This window comes from Komagataella phaffii, chromosome 1 (assembly GCF_000027005.1).
Source record: "Komagataella phaffii GS115 chromosome 1, complete sequence".
Taxonomy (NCBI): domain Eukaryota; kingdom Fungi; phylum Ascomycota; class Pichiomycetes; order Pichiales; family Pichiaceae; genus Komagataella; species Komagataella phaffii.
Window position 1 is genome coordinate 1310516 of NC_012963.1, and position 17981 is coordinate 1328496.

At 38.8% G+C, this 17981-nt stretch overlaps 11 protein-coding genes across 11 annotated transcripts; 4 read left to right on the top strand and 7 right to left on the bottom strand.

Moving 5' to 3' along the window:
- Positions 1–235: 235 nt before the first annotated feature.
- Positions 236–2293, top strand: PAS_chr1-1_0403 (Hypothetical protein; the record flags this gene model as incomplete). The annotated part of the gene is made up of 1 exon (XM_002490016.1): positions 236–2293. The coding sequence occupies one exon, from the start codon at positions 236–238 to the stop codon at positions 2291–2293; it is 2058 nt and encodes a 685-aa protein (XP_002490061.1).
- A 236-nt stretch (positions 2294–2529) lies between these two features.
- On the bottom strand, positions 2530–3231 carry PAS_chr1-1_0404 (Putative integral membrane protein of unknown function; the record flags this gene model as incomplete). Its single annotated transcript, XM_002490017.1, has 1 exon — positions 2530–3231. One exon carries the CDS (start codon positions 3229–3231, stop codon positions 2530–2532), a length of 702 nt encoding a protein of 233 aa, XP_002490062.1.
- Positions 3232–3390: 159 nt separating this feature from the next.
- PAS_chr1-1_0405 (Subunit of the heterohexameric cochaperone prefoldin complex) lies at positions 3391–3845 on the bottom strand (the record flags this gene model as incomplete). The annotated part of the gene is made up of 2 exons (XM_002490018.1): positions 3391–3771; positions 3837–3845. 2 exons carry the CDS (start codon positions 3843–3845, stop codon positions 3391–3393), a joined length of 390 nt encoding a protein of 129 aa, XP_002490063.1.
- An 898-nt stretch (positions 3846–4743) lies between these two features.
- On the bottom strand, positions 4744–6708 carry PAS_chr1-1_0406 (Hypothetical protein; the record flags this gene model as incomplete). Its single annotated transcript, XM_002490019.1, has 1 exon — positions 4744–6708. The coding sequence occupies one exon, from the start codon at positions 6706–6708 to the stop codon at positions 4744–4746; it is 1965 nt and encodes a 654-aa protein (XP_002490064.1).
- Positions 6709–8251: 1543 nt separating this feature from the next.
- Positions 8252–8785, top strand: PAS_chr1-1_0407 (uncharacterized protein; the record flags this gene model as incomplete). The annotated part of the gene is made up of 1 exon (XM_002490020.1): positions 8252–8785. The coding sequence occupies one exon, from the start codon at positions 8252–8254 to the stop codon at positions 8783–8785; it is 534 nt and encodes a 177-aa protein (XP_002490065.1).
- Positions 8786–8838: 53 nt separating this feature from the next.
- On the bottom strand, positions 8839–10359 carry PAS_chr1-1_0408 (Flavin-containing monooxygenase, localized to the cytoplasmic face of the ER membrane; the record flags this gene model as incomplete). Its single annotated transcript, XM_002490021.1, has 1 exon — positions 8839–10359. One exon carries the CDS (start codon positions 10357–10359, stop codon positions 8839–8841), a length of 1521 nt encoding a protein of 506 aa, XP_002490066.1.
- Positions 10360–10503: 144 nt separating this feature from the next.
- On the bottom strand, positions 10504–13827 carry PAS_chr1-1_0409 (uncharacterized protein; the record flags this gene model as incomplete). The annotated part of the gene is made up of 1 exon (XM_002490022.1): positions 10504–13827. One exon carries the CDS (start codon positions 13825–13827, stop codon positions 10504–10506), a length of 3324 nt encoding a protein of 1107 aa, XP_002490067.1.
- A 226-nt stretch (positions 13828–14053) lies between these two features.
- Positions 14054–14389, bottom strand: PAS_chr1-1_0410 (Vacuolar ATPase assembly integral membrane protein VMA21; the record flags this gene model as incomplete). Its single annotated transcript, XM_002490023.1, has 3 exons — positions 14054–14169; positions 14238–14323; positions 14373–14389. 3 exons carry the CDS (start codon positions 14387–14389, stop codon positions 14054–14056), a joined length of 219 nt encoding a protein of 72 aa, XP_002490068.1.
- A 255-nt stretch (positions 14390–14644) lies between these two features.
- On the top strand, positions 14645–15964 carry PAS_chr1-1_0411 (C-14 sterol reductase, acts in ergosterol biosynthesis; the record flags this gene model as incomplete). Its single annotated transcript, XM_002490024.1, has 1 exon — positions 14645–15964. One exon carries the CDS (start codon positions 14645–14647, stop codon positions 15962–15964), a length of 1320 nt encoding a protein of 439 aa, XP_002490069.1.
- Positions 15965–16002: 38 nt separating this feature from the next.
- On the bottom strand, positions 16003–16848 carry PAS_chr1-1_0412 (Hypothetical protein; the record flags this gene model as incomplete). Its single annotated transcript, XM_002490025.1, has 1 exon — positions 16003–16848. The coding sequence occupies one exon, from the start codon at positions 16846–16848 to the stop codon at positions 16003–16005; it is 846 nt and encodes a 281-aa protein (XP_002490070.1).
- Positions 16849–16895: 47 nt separating this feature from the next.
- Positions 16896–17711, top strand: PAS_chr1-1_0413 (Hypothetical protein; the record flags this gene model as incomplete). The annotated part of the gene is made up of 1 exon (XM_002490026.1): positions 16896–17711. One exon carries the CDS (start codon positions 16896–16898, stop codon positions 17709–17711), a length of 816 nt encoding a protein of 271 aa, XP_002490071.1.
- Positions 17712–17981: the final 270 nt, after the last annotated feature.

Genomic DNA, 17981 nt, shown 5'->3' on the forward strand with positions numbered 1-17981 from the left:
GCGACTGGGAATGTAATTTGTAGGTATTATCGGTTCAATATAATATGCAAAGCATATGCCACTTAAACCTTTTTCTTTCATATTATTTTTCGAGACATTTGTTTGGGGGGTTTAGCCTATATGAGGGACGACCAGGACGACCAGGACTGACCCACACTATCCAAGAGACCACAACTGAATCAACAATAAAAGTTGCCGCCGTTCTTATTCGGAGCTGTAAGAGCATTTGATACTTATGCTGCAACAAGATTGGCGCACTTCGAAGTCCTCCGAACAGAACAAACCTGGTATCCCCCGTTCGTTCAAAATAGTATTAGACTCCATAATAGGAAGAAGGCAAATTGGTAGGAATGAGTTAGAAGTTTATCAGGAAACTTTTAACTACAGACTAGTGTCTTCTGTTTACTTGAATGAGAACTACATGAATGGCATGATGTTTGGACTCATTGGTCGGAAATTTTCTAATCAATCTCGCAATTGGAAGAAACCTGTGTGGAGAAGGAGGCAACGGGCTCAATGCGAAGTCAGTTTCAACCTCCGATTGATTTCATCATGTTCGCCTCAGCTATATGGCCCAGCCATCTTAATTTTGGTTTTCAGACTGATCCATTTTTCGCAGAGATTTGGTTCAGGCATTAGTTTCCCTAGCAAAAGACTTCTCTTTCTGCTCATATTGGCATTAATGAACTCTTATTTCAAACTCTTCTACCTCATGACCAAATTGTACAATATGAACAACCTTTGCCTTTTAGAAAGAATGTTTGAATCAGAGAAATACATCGATAATAATATGTTCAAGGCTATCCCAGAGACTTGCAAGAAATTGAATACATTGGTATCTGACCAACTGAGATTGCTAATAGTCCATAGAGCTACAGCTATTCACAATTTGCTCCCATTTTTGAATATTGACTTATTTATGAGTTACTTGGAAATCTACCAAATTTTTGATACGGATCGTCAAATTTATAAAGTTTTTGGCTGCTTTTGCACTGATAATTTCGAAATTTATGACCATCTTAATTCGCCATACAACAGTATGTCATTGATAAAATCAACAGATGAGTCTAATATACCGCTAACATGGGAAGAATCCAATTTGTCCAACTTGTTAGGTGTTAATAATCAAATTCGGAAAATATTTTTATGCTGTCTGCTGAGTATGTATTCTTGCTTAGATAATGATGAGAAGAAGTCGAATTTAAACACCCGAGTGTCTCACAAATGGCTAATCTTGTCTTTATCAAGTCAAAGGCTCGGCCATTCTTTGAAGGGCTTACCATTTTTACAGAAACAAAGAATTCTTAGTACGGTGCTCTGGAGTCAAATCTCATTATTTGTTTTTTCGGGTAACTTCTTAAACACACACATCTCTATTCATAAAAGCCAGAATAACCACATTTTGCCCGATTTTCAAACGAATTTCGTTTCTGGAGCTTTGAAAGATCAACAACAATCACCATACGATCAACTGATTGCCAAGTTGAATAAACTTTCGTCGAAACTAATCTTGCTAAAAAACTCAGCTCCTAGTGAGCACACAGCAATCATTGATTCTCTTTCGGATGTTAGATTTACTAATTTGCCCGAGTTTTTTGATATGTTAGACTCAATCCTGCAAAATGCAACATATGACACCCATAACCCTCCTCAGTCTCCTGAGAAGAAGGATGACGAATTTGAAACTTGGATCAAGAACAAAGCTAAACCATTGAATATCTCTAGTATCTCATCCCCCATAGTTACTGCAGCGTCTACAGGGGTCATTCATCAAGCATCAACATTCAACAGTCTTCATTACTCCCATGAAAAACGGAGCAGTTCGGGATTATCATTCAACCTCATTAGGGTTATAAGTGATGACAAAATGCCGACGTCAACGACTCAGCAGACCTCACCAGATTCTGACGACTCTTTATCCCTTGATTCTGCTGTCAAGTACAAGTTTAATCATAATCAAGGAAATTTTTATCATTTCGAAGATTTTGATAATAATTACGACCATGGAATCACGGAAGGATATCATAGTAGAGGTTTATTCACAGAAACTTCTCCAAGCTCTTATGGCATGAACCAAAAGGACATGCAGTTGGAGGGAATTAATAAAACTAGCAACACAGTACGTTTAGTCCGGCCTCTCTCCTTTCCCGACAGCGAAACTTCCGAAGTATTCTCAGTCGATCATAGCAATATTAGTAAGGAAGTCAGAAAAAAGCTTAGTAAAATCTTCGATGAAGAGGAACCGTCAGAAGAAATATCAAATATTAACACCACTGGTGAGTTAATTTATTAAACTTTGTATATATGGATTTATTTAGGATAGATGGCTAATCGCCTACTCAGTGTTTTCCCACTATTTTCAAGCTGTTCATTATTTATAAGCCTTTTCTCCAGATCACCAGATAAACTTAGATTATTATAGCTTTCTAAGAAAGATTGAGTTTTCGTTTTCTGAAAAATTCGGGATCAGGTACAGTAAGTACGGTAACCACGACGAGATGTTCTCTCTATCTAGATCTAGGCCATTAGTTACTCTTTTTTTGTGTCAATAGTATCATCAATGGGAGGGCACACTCTGCTATGAAGTCGTTTTTGAACCAAGAAACTCCCAAATACAATTAAGATCACAGCTCCAAATATTACCATTCTTTCCTTCTCTGAAACATTCAAAAATGGATATGGAAACTTACTGGAACCATCCATGACATAATCAAGCCATTTCCAATACAACAAATCTAACAGTGTAGTGATAAGAAATGCCTGAGGGATTGTCACTGTCCAATTAGGCATGAAAAAGTAAAAATCGAACAAAAGGCTTACCACTGGTACAAGATGAATGGAGAGATCAGTACTCAATGGTATGAAAGATTCTTTAGAAAGAATCATGTGTGTGAAAAATAGTCTCAACGGCCAATAAATCACACTGACTACAAATTCCAATGAAGTTGCAATGGAATGCAGATAATTTTTCAGCCGAAAAAGAGTCCAAGAACCAGTCAAGTGACAAATAATTGACAGCGATTGTACTGCAATAGTAGCAACAGCTGAGATATTAGTTAGAAACTGTTTGTGGCCCGCATGTTTCAATTCAGGGGGTAATTCAAGATGTAATACCTCCAGAATTCCTCTCAAGCAAACAGTCATGAATACTAAGTTGCTCAACAAGGAATAAACGTTTCCCGGTTCTCTGTAAGTGAAATGTGTCTTAAGCCCCATTATGACTGCGCACATACAGTGAACTTGTTCTCAGAAAGCTTTCTTACGGATGGGGTTCCTCCTCTGGCAAAAAAAAAAATCAGCAGTTCTCAGTTCCGTTTTCTTTGCAATAGACATTAGATAATTATTATATAAGCATGATACCGGGAAAACCAAGAAGTGAAAATCCTATTCCTACCTATCTAAATTAATTGATTGGCCAAATTTAGCGTAAAGTTGGTTCTTCAGTTCGTTCATTCTCTCCTGGGTAACCTCTATACTATTTTCTAGTGCCGTCATTTTGTTAGCCAGCACGAGGTTGTCGTTTTCTAATCGTGTCACTACAGAACTGTGTCTCAATAACACAAAAGTGTCTCCTAGTTTGTAATTAACTTTTTCGTCATCATCCAGTAGCTCAATCTCCAAGGAAAGGTCGTCCAAATAGTCTTTCTCGTGAGATAATTCAGCTAGTTCCACTTCAAACTGATCTTTTCGATTGATAAGTTTTGAAAACTCATTGATTCTTTGTTGGTCCTCCCATGAAACCTCTGTCTTATTCGTTTGTCCCTCGGGGAGCTAAATATTGGTTAGAGAAACAAGGAACTTTTTCAATTTAATTTTCACTTAATGAGTTTACTTACTAGTTCCATTACTGATGATTGATGTTAACTTTAGTACTTGGTACAGGTGGGGCTAAAACCGAGCTCAATTATGAGTGCTCGAAAGGAGCAGGAGCAAATATTCTCGTTGCTGTCTGATGTGCCAAACTAGTGGCGTTATTCGCATAGCCCTTCCTATCTACCTATTATTCGTTATATGTTGTAGCTCTCCCTCAAAAGGTATATGTTAGTAGGAATGAAATAAAGTATAAATAAAGTTGAACCTACTTCCTAATCCTCAGAATCCCTAGGGTAGTCCCCCTTTTGCCTTTTGCGATAAAGGAAATCTATTCAGACTTGAGCTTCCGATAACTTAACTTCTACGCTTAATTACTCTAGCCGCTAGGATAATTTAAAATCGCTACTCCATTAAAAACTTTCCAATTATCTAATATACATGGATCTCGCTATCCACTTCAATAGTTAGGGGCCACTCGTTATCGTTAAACTCATTCCGCAATGTTTCCAGAACAGAAAGTGTGGAGTCATCATGATCGAGATCAAATGCAAATCCCTTCAATGTCAACTCATATTCGTAAACAATTCGGCAGCCGGTCTTACCTTTCAAAGTTTCTCGCACACTAAGAACTTTACTTTCCGGTGTCTCTTCCCCTTTGCTAAAAAATGCGAGAAAACGTGTGCTTAAATGAGCTTCTACTATGCATAACAAAAAACATACGCTAGCGATAAGATGGGATAAACAACTCATAGAAACTTACTTTTGTTAGTTTGTTATGAAGCAATTCTGGTTGCGGACTAGTGAACCTGGTGACACTCTATTTGATCTACTGCGCGAAATCTCGTGCAGTTGTGATCACGTTTCAGCCTATAAAACATTTTCAACCCTAGAGCGTATAATAAAGCTGTCATTTGAAAACTGTTAGCAGAATTATGTCCTTCTAGCACGTTTTCTGGAATCACCCCTGGGATTTAAAAGCTGCTGTTCTATTTTAAGTCGATAGTTCTGAAGTAGGACATCCATCTGAGAAAAATGTCGTTGTAGCAGCGAATCTAGGGTGTTAATATTTGTAATGATGGAGGCTACACCAGAATGCTGAAGAATAATTTCCGTCAGCTTGTTCTTGTTTTTTCTTAGCTCATGAATCTGCTCTATAATATCAGTGTTCGTATCATCAAATTCGTCAAGTTTAACTTCGGGGTCGGCGTTCAGGAACCGTTGTGTGTAGTTCTCACTATCTGACTCGAAATCCTCAGATTCCTCCTCCAATTCTTCGAAATAGCTAATGTCACTGGAATCATCTTCATCATCTGCCGCTTCCTGTTTATCCTGTTTGTTCCGATCATTTGCTGTAACGGGGATATTTTGAATTGGCGTTCCACTCTCCGATAGTAAGCTTTCGGTATACTCTGAATTATTTTCTGTGTTTGATAACACACGAGAAGTATCCATCACTTTACGTCTTGCAGGCCGGCTAAGACCGCTTTCACTCTTAATCAATTCCCTGTGAGACGAGTGCATATCATCTATGCTATTAATGAACTCTTCGTAGTTTGGAGGATCCAGTCCAAGATTCTGAAAAGCTTGACGAACTTTAAAAGAGGTCGTTAATCTGAACTTGACCTTGACAAAATAAAGGAAGAAATCTGTAATAGTAATACGGTTTGTATGCTCCGTGTCCAAAAGTCTAGTCATTTCACCGTCCATGATACGCATTAAAGGTCCAAATATCCCCTCGTCAATTGACAACTTTAAATGCACCATATCTCTAGGTAAGATCATGAGTTGAATGTTGAATTCGTTTAAAAGAAAAACCGTGTCCAACGTAATCAGACTGCTATCAATATTAACAACCAAAGTCTTAACGTAGCTTTCATCAATCATATTGTTTGAAGATAGTTTCAACTGAGAATGAAAATAAGCCAAATACTTAAGGAACAGTTCGGGTGTAAGGCACCCATTCTTCGCATAATGAAATTGCCAGGAATTTATACTATCCATTGCTTGATCTTCTTCGTCAAATTTCGATTGGCCTAAAGATATATCCAAATTTTTTTGTAGTCCAGATTGTTCTGTGATTACAAAAGGGGAAATTCTTATGTTTCCTTCGGTGTTTATAGTTTCAAGTATAGCAAAATTTTCACTTTTAGAAAACTTGAAATTATGGCCATTATTCTCTAAATCTTCAAGTTCAGATGTCCAAACTTTCTCCTTGTTTTCCAACTCACCTAGTTTGAACCGCATTTCATGGGCATGAAATATAAGTGAGTGCTTTTGTTCAGAATTAGTAACTGAGTCTGTGTACGATTTGAGCCATTGATGCTTGTTGAGAATTTTTCTTTGTGGACCGAATAATGTGTGAGATGAGTAAGCATTTTCTTGCACAGTTTGAAGGACTGGACAGGAATCGATCATCCGTTGGTAAAACTCTTTCCACCATCTTCGGCCCAATCTTGTTCCAGTAGCCCTATTCAAAGGATTCTCAATGTTTGATCGTTTGCAGTGAATGGCAACTGTGTCATTAACTAAGCTTAAAACCTCCCTGTAGGAAACTAAAACTCCACATCTATACATAAGGGTGAGATAATCACATAAAAGAGACTCATATTGATCGGTGAAAATATGTCTCAGTTTGTAATTGCTAATCACAACTTTGTCGCTCTTCTTCACTCTGGTTTTCAGTGTATTGTAAGGAATGTCATATCTTTTAGAAACTTGAGTGATTGTTCTAGGAATAGGATTGATAAAGATCTCCTTGAGTGCCTGCTTAATAAGTTTAGCTCGTTTTTGAGGGTCCTTGGATTGTCTATAAGAAACTGGAGACTTTTCAGTCCCTCGGCAACTGTTATCAGAATGCAAAACACGATCACAGGATTCTTGAGTTTCGTCATTCATAGCAGCAATAACATTTGGGTGCTAGGATTTATCAATGAGTGAGTGCTAAAATCTGAGGTTTACAAGCTGTGATGTTCCCCTAAGATCTCACAATCGAACAATCGCGAAGCCAATGCAAGTTGTTTAAGGGGAAACGACTCACTATTCCTGAAATTAGTATTCAAAACTTGGTCCGGAAGAACAATGAGGCGGCCGTTAAAATACTCACGTAAACGGTGTCTACAAGCGCATTAAAATCCGTTTGAATTCAAGCAAAAGCCACCAGAGGCTTATGCTTGGTTATACCCAGCATTGACCTTTGGTATGAGCATCTGAAAAACAACCAGGTGTTGCAAAGTTAAACATCCTTCTTTGTTCATATAGAACCCACTATTCATGGTACTCCCCAATCGAATTTCACATTCTGGTTTTGAAATTACACACCACGTTAGCTTATAAGATTTCATATAACTTATTGATATACGGTTTCCATTGTTCGAATAGTTGAGGTTGTATGTAATTCGATTGAAGGGGCCATTTTTGTTTCCTACTTTTCCTGGGAGCTTATCCGATGCGCTTCAAAGCTGGAATTGTAAATATAGAGAAAAAGAAGGATGTTGTTTTATTCTTGAAAGAGTATAATTTTACTTCTAGCAACTCTCCCACTTCGCTTGACTTCATTTATTTCTTGGGCACATAGGCGTAGTAATCTAGACCAACAGATAATTTGCCGGAATGATATAGCGATTGGAAAATGAACTGAAATTTTTTGCTGTCTTTCAATTTGACGGGCAGTTCATCAGTGACCGACCATATAAATACGTTGAGAATGTTATTCTTCCTCGTAGTTGAAGTGGCTTCATAATTTCAGAACTCAATAGATAAACTAGGATGTTTTAAAGCAATTAATGCTCACAAGTAAGGAGCGACTCTCTTGCTTTTCGAATACTAAAAGTATCGTCCCAACCCAGAAAAAAAGACCTCTTAACTGCAAAATAAACTCTATATATTTCTTCTAAAACAGTTTCAGGTTGGATAGTATCGCATTCTCATCACTTCTAACTAGTAGGCCATGAGATATATTAACGTTTACTTGAGTTCTAAGTTCTCCGAATTAGATGCACAGCACAAACAAGATTAGGTTTCACTTGGTACAAAATACGAACAGAGTTTAAGGTCGTAATTTCATTTCGTTATTGATCCCCACAATCTATTCTTATCACAGTCATCAGATAGTCGCGAAAAAGCATGCAGAAAAGGGGGTCGTCCCTATCTAAGTTGTAGCATTACAACAAATATGACTACACTCAGTGTCGCAATCGGTATAGCCAACGCTGCAAAATGGATTCTACTGAGAATGGTATGATGATCCCAGGATCAATTTCCCAAAAATTAAAAAAAGTAAAATAAAAAGCATCAGATATTAGGGAGGTGGTAAGATTGCTCTGCAAGCGATCACGAGATTTTAGGTTTTCCTTTATGTACTATATAAAGCGCAGATTGGATGCCGCTTTTCCCTCCTGGGCTATGATAATATAGCGAACGAAATACACGCCAAAATAAAATGGGTAGAAGAAAGTCACAAGCTGCTGCAGAGAGAAATCTTGAACCAATTAAAATTAGTACCGACTCAATTAAGAAAAGGCCTCGTCGAGATTCCAATGAACCTCCATTCAAAAAGTTTGATGATCTAGAAATGTTTGAAACTTACTTGAAGGGTGAATCTTGGGATAACGATTTTGATTTCCTCCACGCTCGTTTGGATTATTATCCTCCATTTATTCGTAATGAAATTCATGACGATCCGGAAAAGATTAAACCAACAATGAACAATAAGTCCAAGAAGTTTGTGAGAAACTTGCATCATCACGTTGACAAACATCTGTTAAAGCAAATTAATGACATGGTTGGAATCGAGTACAAATTCAAACGGGAGGAAGAGAAGTTACCAGATGGCCGACTAATCTGGCGCTACAAAGACGAATCAGATCATGGATTTGAAGGTCTTGACCGGAAATGGACAGTCGAAGTTGATGTCGAGTGTAGTCCCAACGATCCAACTGTAGTTGTCGATATGAGGTCCATTCCTATTGACTGATCTGTGTAATTTTTATGATATTTATGATTTTTATGAGTATGAATTGAACATTGTCACATTGCGTGTTCACCTGCAATGAATGAGAAGTCAAAAATACCAGCTTCGAGGGGCGGAAGTACTAATCCAGCGTTCTCTTCCAGTTGCTTGATAGTGGTTGCCTTTTTTCCTCTTTCTCTCTTGTACTTAATATAAGATTCTTTGATCTCCTTAATGCCACCACGTATTTTGGTTTGGTCCTGATTCCAGGATATCGGGATTAGCCCGTGGTCCAAACCGCCTTTCCAAATTTCTCTGTTTAGTTCATGGGAATATAGTACGTCACACGGAAACTTCAAATCATGAAATGCCTTCCCAGGTCCTGTCACATTCAGTCGGTTCTCCTCCCATTTCGCCCTTGTTTGCTTCTCAGGTAAGTTAATACGCCCACTAAATACTCTAGCAAGCCAAGCACCCTGGGTTTCGGATAGCCTTGTAGGAAGCACAAATCTAGGAAGTCCTATCACAGCCAATCCTGGGTGTTCATACGAGATGATCTGTCTATACAGTCCTGCAACTCTTGTGCCATTATCTTTCACCAATGGTTTACTAGACGAGTTTATTCTTTTCATAAACGGGAATGACTTTAAATACCCCGTGGCAAAAATAATCATAGAAACATTACCAACTCTGGATTGATCTATAAACTCAATTTCCTGGGATTCTGGTATAAATCGTGCAATTTCTGGGACTACAATAACACCCTCATTTGGTGGGGACGGGAGATTATTCTCAGACCGTTTGGATTTGTAAATATTGCACTTCAAAGTGGTCGCTAATTCGTAACAGATATCATTTGCCGATGCTGAATTTCCAACCACTAAAATGTCACTTTCGTTGACAAATTGTTTTGGGTGTCGAAAAGACTTTGCATGTATGATTGAACCTGGAAACTTTTCATTCCAGGTTTTTAGATAAGGCAAATCGGGTAAGAAAGGAACATCATAGTTTCCAACAGCCAAGATAACAGCATCATAAACTTCTGATGATTCGAATCTCTGATCACTAGTGACGCCACCGCCTGTGCTTTCGTTAACTACTCGATAGCTGACTTTCCATTGGTTGTTCTGCAATTGACTAACATCATAAACAAAGTGGCCAAACTTGATGTATGGCTCCACTTCCCTCGAGTATGCCTGTAAGTAACAAAGTACTTCTTCTCTCAGCGGAAACAGCGGTGTGTCATCTGGCCATTTGAAACCTTTGTACTCCATAATATCTTTCGGGACATTCGTATCCAGCAAATCATAAACGGGAGATGGCCAAATATACTGAGCACCAAACCTATGATTGGGCCCCTGATTACCTGATCCATCTTCCTTGATGATGTCGACCTTCTCTGGAGAAATCTGCAAATTTGAGTTCACATTAGGTATTTCGAAAAGTGGTGCCTGGTTACTATAATTCCATAAACCTCCAGTCGTACATCGCCTCTCATATATGTGAATTTTATAAAAACAGTTTTCTTTTAAAAGAGCCTTGGCTGCACCTACGGCCGAAGGTCCCCCGCCCACAATTGCGATAGTTTTTATGGCCATATGGGGTATAGATGAAAATCCAAGGTAGTAAGTAGTAGACGGGATGATGCGCGAATGTTCGAATGATAAATATACAGTATACTTCTATTCCCATAGGAAGCAGATGGGTGAAAAAGACTGGGAAAGGAAGAAAATATATACGCTTCAAGAAATCACATTCTTCAAAACGTCGCTTGAGGACACAGAGCTGGGATAGGAAGATTCCAATTGTTTTAAGAATCCGATGACATTTTCTTTCAACCCTTCTTGATGAAACTGTTTGGATCTATCAATGTCCTCATTTCTACCAAGTGTCGCCTCTTCTATAAGCTTGGTTCGCTCAACCTCCTTGACAAAAGCAAATTCAAACACTTCAACAATTTTTGGTATTTGTCGAAGTACTAGCTGATTATTTTGTTGAAACAAGAACATGATAAAGTTAAAAATTGGGACGTTTTCCTCAAACGCAGTAGTAAGAGGTAAATGATCCAATAAGACGGGCAGAATCTTTTCCAAAGGCAAATTGTCCGGTGATTTCAAACCCATACGAGATACACAGCCGCAAGCGTTAGCAAAGGCTCTTCTGATAACGTCCCTAGTTTCATCGTCACCTTCCTCAGTTTTCAGAGACCTTCTATCGGCCTTGTCCAGCAGTTGGTTCAACAGAGAAAGCAAATGGGGGTAGGCGTCCGAAAGATCTAATGCAGAACTCTCGATGACGGAACCAATACCATAAGCTGCATTCCCACGAACTTCTAAGGACTTGTCGTTTTGAAGTTTTTCAGTAAAAGTGTTTAAAAACTCCTCCGTGTAAGGGTTAGCTGCCTTCAAATTGGAAGAGATATCAGCCAAAGCACCTATGGCACTGATCCTTCGGAATCGGGACTGGGACGAACAGTTCTGTATAATGGTATCTTTGAAGGAGGAGAGTATCTTCAAAAAATCTGCACCTAAAGTTTTAGACAAGCTCACTAAGACCTCCAAAGCAGAATCAAATATAAGATTTTCAGACTCGGACCCATCTACTTCCTCTTCAGCCGTCTCTTCGAGACCATCTAATTGACAGTTGTGCTCTGACTTCAGAAGTTTCATTAGCTCTATGCATAGCTTCTCCAAGTCTGAGGAATTACCATTATCAATGATCACTACTGGGCCTGCTTTTTCCAAAGCTTCGCTAAAACAATCAAGTATGGAGATCACCATATTCAGCTCAAATTCGGTAACCAATTGAGTAATTGAAGCATCTCGAGCGGTCTTGATGATTGAAAGAACTTCTTCAGAAACATAGGAAGAAGCTGGAACACCTATCTGATACTCCATATGGTCGCTGGTTTGATACATTGCAATGACAATTCTCCATAAACTACTTACAGCAGTTTCTCTCATTCCATAACTGGCTTCAATCTGCTCGACGAGAATCTCTAACGATGGTTTAACGTAAGGGGCAAAGTTCTTCTTGGTTCCCTCGGCCAATTGTGCGAGTGCAATAGCTGCAATCTCTTTTTCAATGGTGATACCACTGTGAATATTAAACTTGCTCTCCAAATCAATATCATCGTCTATTAGTCCCTCATCATCCTCTTCAATATTGAACTGAAACTCTTCCTGCTGCAACGACTTGAATATCTCAGGAACTATAGTATCTAGAAACCCGGAAAACTCAGCACCATATACTTTTGCCATATTAGAAATAAATGCGAATCCAGACTCTCTCAAACGCTCGCTTTGTGTGCTAAGTGACTGGTATGAAGCATCAATAAGTGGCTTCGCATACTTTGAAAAAGGTTCTGACCCTACAGCCCTGGCCATTGTTGAAATGTTTTCAAACGTTAATGCTTTTAGTTCAATTTCTTGAGCAGACATCTCCTCGACTTTGACATTTTGAGATAAGTACTTTTCCAAGTAACGAATTGAGCTGTCAAAGTAGGGTATGAAACTCTTTCCTGAGGCAAAAGCAGCAGAACCAATAGCTGAAACAATTGCGGATTTCAATGAAATTGTAGTAGCAGAATCAAGCATGTGGAATAGTTTATTCATCAAAGGGTCTAAATACTTCGCAATGGCGTCATGTTCCATGTATTCTATCAGTCTGTCCAAAGCACCGGTAGCATATTTGTAAACGGAAAGTTTTGTGGCTGAGTCAATAATGGATATGATAAGTGGAAGCAGTTTCTCATAGTGCTCAGCTACGTGCTCATGAAGCTCTGAAGTTAACGAGTCTAAAACCTTTAATGCAGCAGCCTGAACAATCAACTCCGGGTCCTGCAATGAAGAGACAATTCCTTCTAGTATTTTAGTTAAATGTGTTAAGATATAGTCTGGAGCACCGGGACTAGCAATTCCCAATGATAGGATAACACCTCTTCTTTCAAACTTGTTAGGAGATGCAAGGCCTTGTGACAGAGCTTCCAACAATGGAGCAATAATTTGGCTCGGAGGCATCTCTTGGGATAACATGGAGATCAGGCTAAGAGCTACAGTATTCGGGCTGCTCTCTTCATTCTCATTTTCGAGATCTTCGTTGTCAAGTTCCTCTTCTTCATCTATTTCTTCGGACGCAATTTGCAAGCACATAATGGTGAGATCTGTACCAAGCTTCTTTGAAGACACTTTGGACTTCCTGTGTGACAATACAGAGCTAAGAGTAGACAGAGCATAAACTCTAACTTCCTCGTCAATATGGATGTTGGAGGCAATCTCTCTAGCCATATCGATTGCATAGTAGACATTATCTCCAAAAAGGGAATCGTCCAAAAGTATGAAATCATTAATCACATCAAAAACCTTTTTGGCGTTTTCTATGTCATTAATTTCTAACACAGATTTCAGGACTTCAACCATAGCTGGAAATACCGATTTGAATTGAGCGGCTGCCTGGGCATCAATGCTGTCAGATTCGTCCAAGTAAAGACCAATACAGTCAAGAGCTAGCAGTGAGATAACCCTAACTTCAACTGAATTGTGAGGACCAATATTGTCTTGGAACAAATTTAAGAAGTCTTTTGTACTTGGGGCTAGCTCGGGAATATTTAACTCCAGGATACAATACAAGATAAATAGTGCAATAACCTTTTGAGATTCGTCACTGCTATTAGCTACTGAAACCAGTTTAGCAAGTAGGTCAGTCCACTTGTTTTCAGCAAAATCAAACGAAGCAATAGATGCAATGACTCGAGCCGACGAATGCCTAATGTTTTTATCTTTCTCGTGGAAAGTGCTTGCAACTATTGAGTCACGAACCTGTTGTTTCAGAGACTCTTCAACTTTACCCCATTGAATATGTACCAACTTGCGGCCTTCTACAGCGGCTAGCTGTCTTATTTGCTTATCATTATGATTTTGTAAAGTGTGGATCAAAGCTGGTAGAGCTAGCGGGTTGGTATAAAATTCGGTCTGCAATCTTTTAGTAGCCGCTTTAATGACTGCAGAATCTGGAATAGTAGTTTTCTGCAGTGTCTCCTGCAATGTACTAAGAAACTGATGATCCATTTCAGAGATCCTTGACGTTGTGTTCAAAGAGGAAAGAAAAAAGAGAAAAACTAAAGGAGAAAAAAACTTTACGTATTTCGCTACCACAACATACTGAATGTCACGATCCGATCAAAGTTTTGGCGAACCCTTATTTGTAGTACAAAAGATCACCAAAACATAATATAAAGAAATATAATACAACCATACCAATAATCTTTTCATAATTGACTCCTATGGAGCACACTTAATCATCTTTCTTGAGCTCAACGGGAATTTCTTCAGTAAAAGCGACAATAACATAACCAATTAAGACGATATTTGCGACCAAAGCGGCAAGCCCGCCCGAAACTAGAGAATTGCCTTAAAAAGTTAATAATGAACTTCAGACCGTATGAGTCTTTGTAGAAAAAAATAAACCTGACACTTACTGAAAATATAATCTGCCACGAAGAAACATATCAAAGGAGCACTGATCATCATTGCGGTAAAAAAAACCAGCTTGTTGATCACCTGCCTTCCATAGTTAGTATATCCCTAAATAAAGAGACAGTATTTAGACTTACTTGGACACTTCAGCCATATTGTTCGAATTCAAAAAGAGAAAAAAAGACCTGGTAAATATGTGTAGTATCAGAACTCCGTTCATCTATCCGGTCGCGGTATTTCAAAGATTTTATGAAAGCATGTCCCGATGTCTCGTTCGTTCCCCATTCATTTATCTGTAATTGGTTTTTCCTCTCTCGTTTAGACTGTACGATTCTGAAAATCTCGTATATATTATACGAACGACCACTATTCATCTATCAATTATCACTTTCTTCCTTCAAAAACAAGAATGGTTCCTCTCAACGAAATCACTGCACACAAAGACTTCCTCGGAGTACCAGGAGCAATATCCATATCGCTAGGCCTGCCAATTGTTGTTGTTCTACTATATCTGCTTAGCAATCCAGATTATGTAGTGGATGGATTCTACATAGACTTTGGTAAGGTGATCGAGGTCTGTAACAAGCATTTCGTAGAAGAATTTTATTCAACTTTTGCAAACTCCACCTGTTGGAAAATTTACTTGGGTTGGTTTGGTGGTTTAATATGTTTAGATTTGGTCCTGCCAGGGAAACTGTTGAAAGGTGTAATATTAAGAGATGGAACTCAGTTGAAGTACCATATCAACGGCCTACCTATGGCCGGCCTTCTAGCCTCCATTTTAGTGGCAAGGTGGTTTCAAACTAATGGATCAATGCCTGAGCTACAATTTCTTTACAACAACATCCTCAACTTTTCCATTGTGACAATCGAGTTTTCATTTATCTTAGCAACAGCTTGCTATCTATTTTCGTTCATTCCTTTAAGGAGACCAAATGGAGTCAATACAAGGTCAAGGATCCTTGCGGTTGGAGGCAACACTAAAAACCCAATTTTTGACTGGTTTATTGGTAGGGAATTGAACCCAAGAATAGGATCTTGGGATATTAAACTTTTCTGCGAACTAAGGCCTGGAATGTTACTTTGGTTGCTGATTAACTTGTCATGTTTGCACCAACAGTATTTGAAGGAAGGAAAAATATTCGACTCTCTTTTGTTAGTTAACTTCTTACAGATGTTCTATATAATTGATGGAGTGTTGAATGAAGAAGGTCTTTTAACTATGATGGACATAGCCACAGACGGATTCGGATTTATGTTGGCTTTTGGTGATCTTACTTTGGTCCCCTTTACTTATTCACTGCAGTCTCGATATTTGGTTTTGAAGCCAGTCCATTTAGGGTTATTCAATATGATCCTGATATGTATCCTTGCTTTCACAGGCTATTATATTTTTCATTCAGCTAATAGTCAAAAGTCGAAGTTTCGTCAAGGCTTACTTCCATCCATGAAATCAATTGAAACCGAAACTGGGTCTAAACTGCTAGTAGACGGTTGGTGGAGGCGTTCTCAGCATATCAACTATCTAGGAGACTGGTTAATCGCATGGAGTTGGTGTCTACCGACAGGGTTTAACTCAGTTCTGCCATACTATTATGTGATATATTTTGGGGTATTGTTGGTCCATAGACAAACTAGAGACGAGGATAAATGTCAACGAAAGTATGGCAAGTATTGGACGATGTACCAAAAAGAAGTACCTTACAAAATTATACCTTATGTGTACTAATGGACGTCAAAACTTAGATATTGTAACAATATAAATTACTACTGAGTTTTCTTTTGAGGGTTTACCTGTTTCTCAAATGCCTTGTAACTTATCTGCAATGATGAAACCCAGTTGAGGGCTACCGAAAAGACCCATGCCAAAAATAAAGAAACAATAGTGGTCATCCAAATTCCTGGCGTGAAGAATGTATATTTGTCCATTGCGCTGCCTGATCCGATAGTGCTGTTGGAAGTGGGAAGTTCTCTAGATCTAAAGCTATTCTGAGGTTCAGACGGTAGTCCTTGGATGATGAAGCTTATATTGTTCTCGGATACTTTCTTCATTGAACATTTCAAGTGGTCTAAAGCATTTCTGAGAGCCTTCAAATAATCCTCATCAGTCAAGGTCCCTTGTGATGGCAACTGCAAAAAGAAAACGTTGGAGTGCAAATCCTTGAGGAAAGATTCATAAGCGAATGAAGTGTCCTCCCACTTTGGTATTCTAACTTCAGACATACGGCCCTCTTCAAGACATTTGGCAGAATAAAGCTGCTCTAGCTCGCTAGTAGGATAATACACATGAGGTGAGACAAAACTCTTGGAGCTTCTGTAAATACGATTTATCAAACTTTCTTGATGGTTGAATGAAATTTCCTGGCTTAAAAGCCTCTTACTAAGCCCAGGTACTTGCACAATGGCCAATCTTTCTTGAGATCGGACGCTGCACCACTTCTCCGTCAATTTTTCTACTTTTACTCTCAATGATTCATACTCCGTTAAATAGGAACCATCCGGTAACAACTCTGACGTAGGATTAACGATTTCTATCATCATTGGGGCAGTGTTTAAAAACCCCTGACAAATTGCTATCAGGCATATTGAAGCTGTCAACGATGATAATCTCATATGAAAGCAAAGAATGATATAGAACGATACTCATCGAAGTAACTTGAATGCTGGCTGCTAGACGATCAAAGACGCGCGACCGGGTAATCATACTTGCAGCTATTGTGGTGGTTTTGAACCATCACGCAGAACAGCTTACCATCTTATTCTTTGTGTCTTTTGTGCCTTTTGTGCTTGGGTTTTCTAGTTCGTATCCCAACCTTGGTATGCCAGATTTTAGTAATATAAACTCTCAAACTGATCTTAACTCATCTCCGATTCAACCAATTATAGAGTCAGATTTAAACCTTAACGAGGCCAGATTTTCGGCGCCCTCTAATCCTCTGAATCCCTATTTATCTTATGAGCAGGATGTAAGTGTTTCCTCATCCCAAAGAGAGAACTCGGTAATCTATTCAGGTCCGAAAGTTGAGAGCGGTAACAACGAAGTGGTCCCACATTTTTACCTTTCACAACTGACTAGATTTGCAACACCAAGGTTGAAGGAAGGGGCCTGGTTCTCTCTAAATCAGGTTTGTAACCTTAGAAAAGAGAAGAAAATTCAACATACTTATTTTGACATTGGGATCAATAGATTTTACGCTAGCTATGCTTCCGAAAAATCTTCCCTGCTGGTAGACACGATTATAGGTGATTTGCAGCCTCTAGTAAGGTTCACTAACACTTCTCTTCGGAGTAATAAGAATGACTTAGCGGGAGATGCTATAGGCACTCAAAAGATTCTAGACACACTACTGGTCTATCTGGAAAATCACAGATTGCATGGGAAAAAGACCACACATACACTAAGTAATGCTCCTATGAAAGTTGTGCAGGATTATGTAAAGTACTCAATTTGGCGAATATTGTCCGCAACAGCTTAGAAAGCAAGAAGAGTTAGGAACCACGGAGAGTCAGTAGATTAAGGTGCACAAACAAAGAAACTCCATAAATTACCTAGATGACCCAATGTATCTTCTCATCAAACCAAAACAAAAAAATCAATCGTACAGTTCGTCTTGGAGTAACTAGGTTTGGGGTTGTCTGAGATTACTCCCTCTGAATTGTTTTGAAACAGATCGGAATTTCAGAATAGTAGCCTCCACTTGCCAACAATTTGATAGTATACGAGTTTGAGAAATAATTCTTGTGAG